Here is a 1860-nt window from a genome sequence, read left to right on the forward strand (position 1 = left end):
ACAACTTACAAGCATATGTAAATCTATAGCATAACAAAAGATATAATGTAATATAATGTAATATAATAGAACTATGTTAGTTATCAAAGTCTATAACATGATAATGCTATGATAATAATCCCAGTTGCCTTACAGTTTAACGACTTTACTAAAAACTCGTAACACTAAGAGTTCACACAAGTTTGCTACATGTTAGTTTGTTACACGCTACATAACATAAGGTGAGAAATCATCCGCAATTGGTTCATCAACAATCTCATGAGGCGCTTTCCCCTGAAAACGTATCATTCAAACTTAAGAAACAAGTTATTCTCCTTACAGACAAGGACGTTATCAACATTGTTTATAGCGCTCGACAAACTAGGAAAAGCTACGGTTATATATAACTACAAACTGTACAATATGCAAACAATCGGAATGCCACGGTTGGATAAGACTGTGTCGACCGAGTGGGCGCTAAGAAATCTTAAAATGAGCTAAAAAAAGACAGAACGTCAACAGACGATAAAGCATGGACAGACTGTGGACCTAAAGAAAGCTACACTCCACCTCAATCCTTCCTGGTCAGGAACAACATACACTGCTCATGTGACACTCTTAAAATTGCACTGAATAACGTTATTTACAATTCAGTTCGTGTCTCCAAGTCATTGCTTTTAGCGTATGTGGCTTTACATGTAAGAAAAGTGCTGATTTACTTATATCATTAAAACGACCTTGCCTTTACAGTTACCGACTTTCAAGTCGGTTCTAAAGTTTTAATATGTAATACATCAGACTACGACCAACATGTCAAACAACTACCTAACAAGTAGTTCTCTTGTCGAAATTCTGACGAAGATAAAGTTTGCTGAAGTGAAGTAGATTTCATCATAAGCCGAATATGCTGCAATGTTCTGTCCACTTCTTGACGATTTTGGGTGATGGTATTGAATGATCATGATTGATCGAAACAGTATAGATAGTTATTTACAGAATCAAGTTCAATGAACGGCTTCGTTTTGTTCAGTTTCAAACTTTCATAGTTTTCCGCGTGAACTGCTACTTTATGCTAAGTTTGTGGTGATGGCGATAGCGCTGTTGAATGAGCTGCTACTTTCTGCTCAGTTTTTGGTGATGGCGATTGCGCTGTTCAATGAGCTGCCAGCTACTTTCTACTCAGTTCTTTATTTTGTTGATACTGATTGCGTTGCCGAATGTGCTGCTACTTTCTGCCCAGTTCTTGTTGATGGCACGAATTAGCTGCTAGCGTTACGCTCAGTTCTTGGTGATGCTGGCGATGATCTTCCTCTCCTTGACTCCCGGGTTGCAGCCCATCCTGCCGTGCCCCACCATGAAGTTGTCCATGACCAGCACGTCCCCCTGCCGCCAGTGGAACCCGTACGAGTTCTTCCACTGCACCTCCCGCACATGCGCCAGGTCCTCCTCCGAGAACTCCTCCCCGTCGCCGTAGGAGGTGTGGCGAGGGAACTCCGAGATGTGCTTGGTCTGCGGGGAGAGAAACAAGGTGAGCTTAGTGTAGAGAAGAGAAGAGTAGAGTAGAGCCGTTTCAGCCGGGTAGGAGTGTCGACTCCAGTTTGGGCTGCTCTTCAATTCAATGGCAATTGGTTCTACCGGCCGGATAGCGCCAAAATATACGGCTGTGCTGTGAGAACACAACCTTCACTCTGTCAGCATCCGTACGACTCAGATCGTGCCTTCGTCAGTCAATGTTGACCACCAACCATGGTAAAATACTTATTCATATCAATCTTACCTCTTTACGCACTATATATAGCTTTAACACAGTCCTATATAAGAATTACAGTCTATGCCACATAGGGCACATCTGCTAGACTCAGTTCTATTGCAAAGTTGTAA

General features: G+C 42.0%; 1 protein-coding gene across 2 annotated transcripts in view; it reads right to left on the reverse strand.

The window, feature by feature from the left end:
- Positions 1–927: 927 nt before the first annotated feature.
- LOC118408045 (dapdiamide synthesis protein DdaC-like) overlaps positions 928–1860 on the reverse strand; it is an 8146-nt gene continuing 7213 nt past the window's right edge. For both annotated transcript variants that reach the window (XM_035808660.1, XM_035808661.1), the window contains one exon: positions 928–1488. In XM_035808660.1, coding sequence (XP_035664553.1) covers positions 1258–1488 — 231 coding nt within the window. In that variant the 3' untranslated portion in view covers positions 928–1257. The remainder of the gene's footprint in view (positions 1489–1860) is intronic.

Source organism: Branchiostoma floridae, unplaced genomic scaffold (genome assembly GCF_000003815.2).
Source record: "Branchiostoma floridae strain S238N-H82 unplaced genomic scaffold, Bfl_VNyyK Sc7u5tJ_1548, whole genome shotgun sequence".
In the NCBI taxonomy this organism is placed as follows: domain Eukaryota; kingdom Metazoa; phylum Chordata; class Leptocardii; order Amphioxiformes; family Branchiostomatidae; genus Branchiostoma; species Branchiostoma floridae.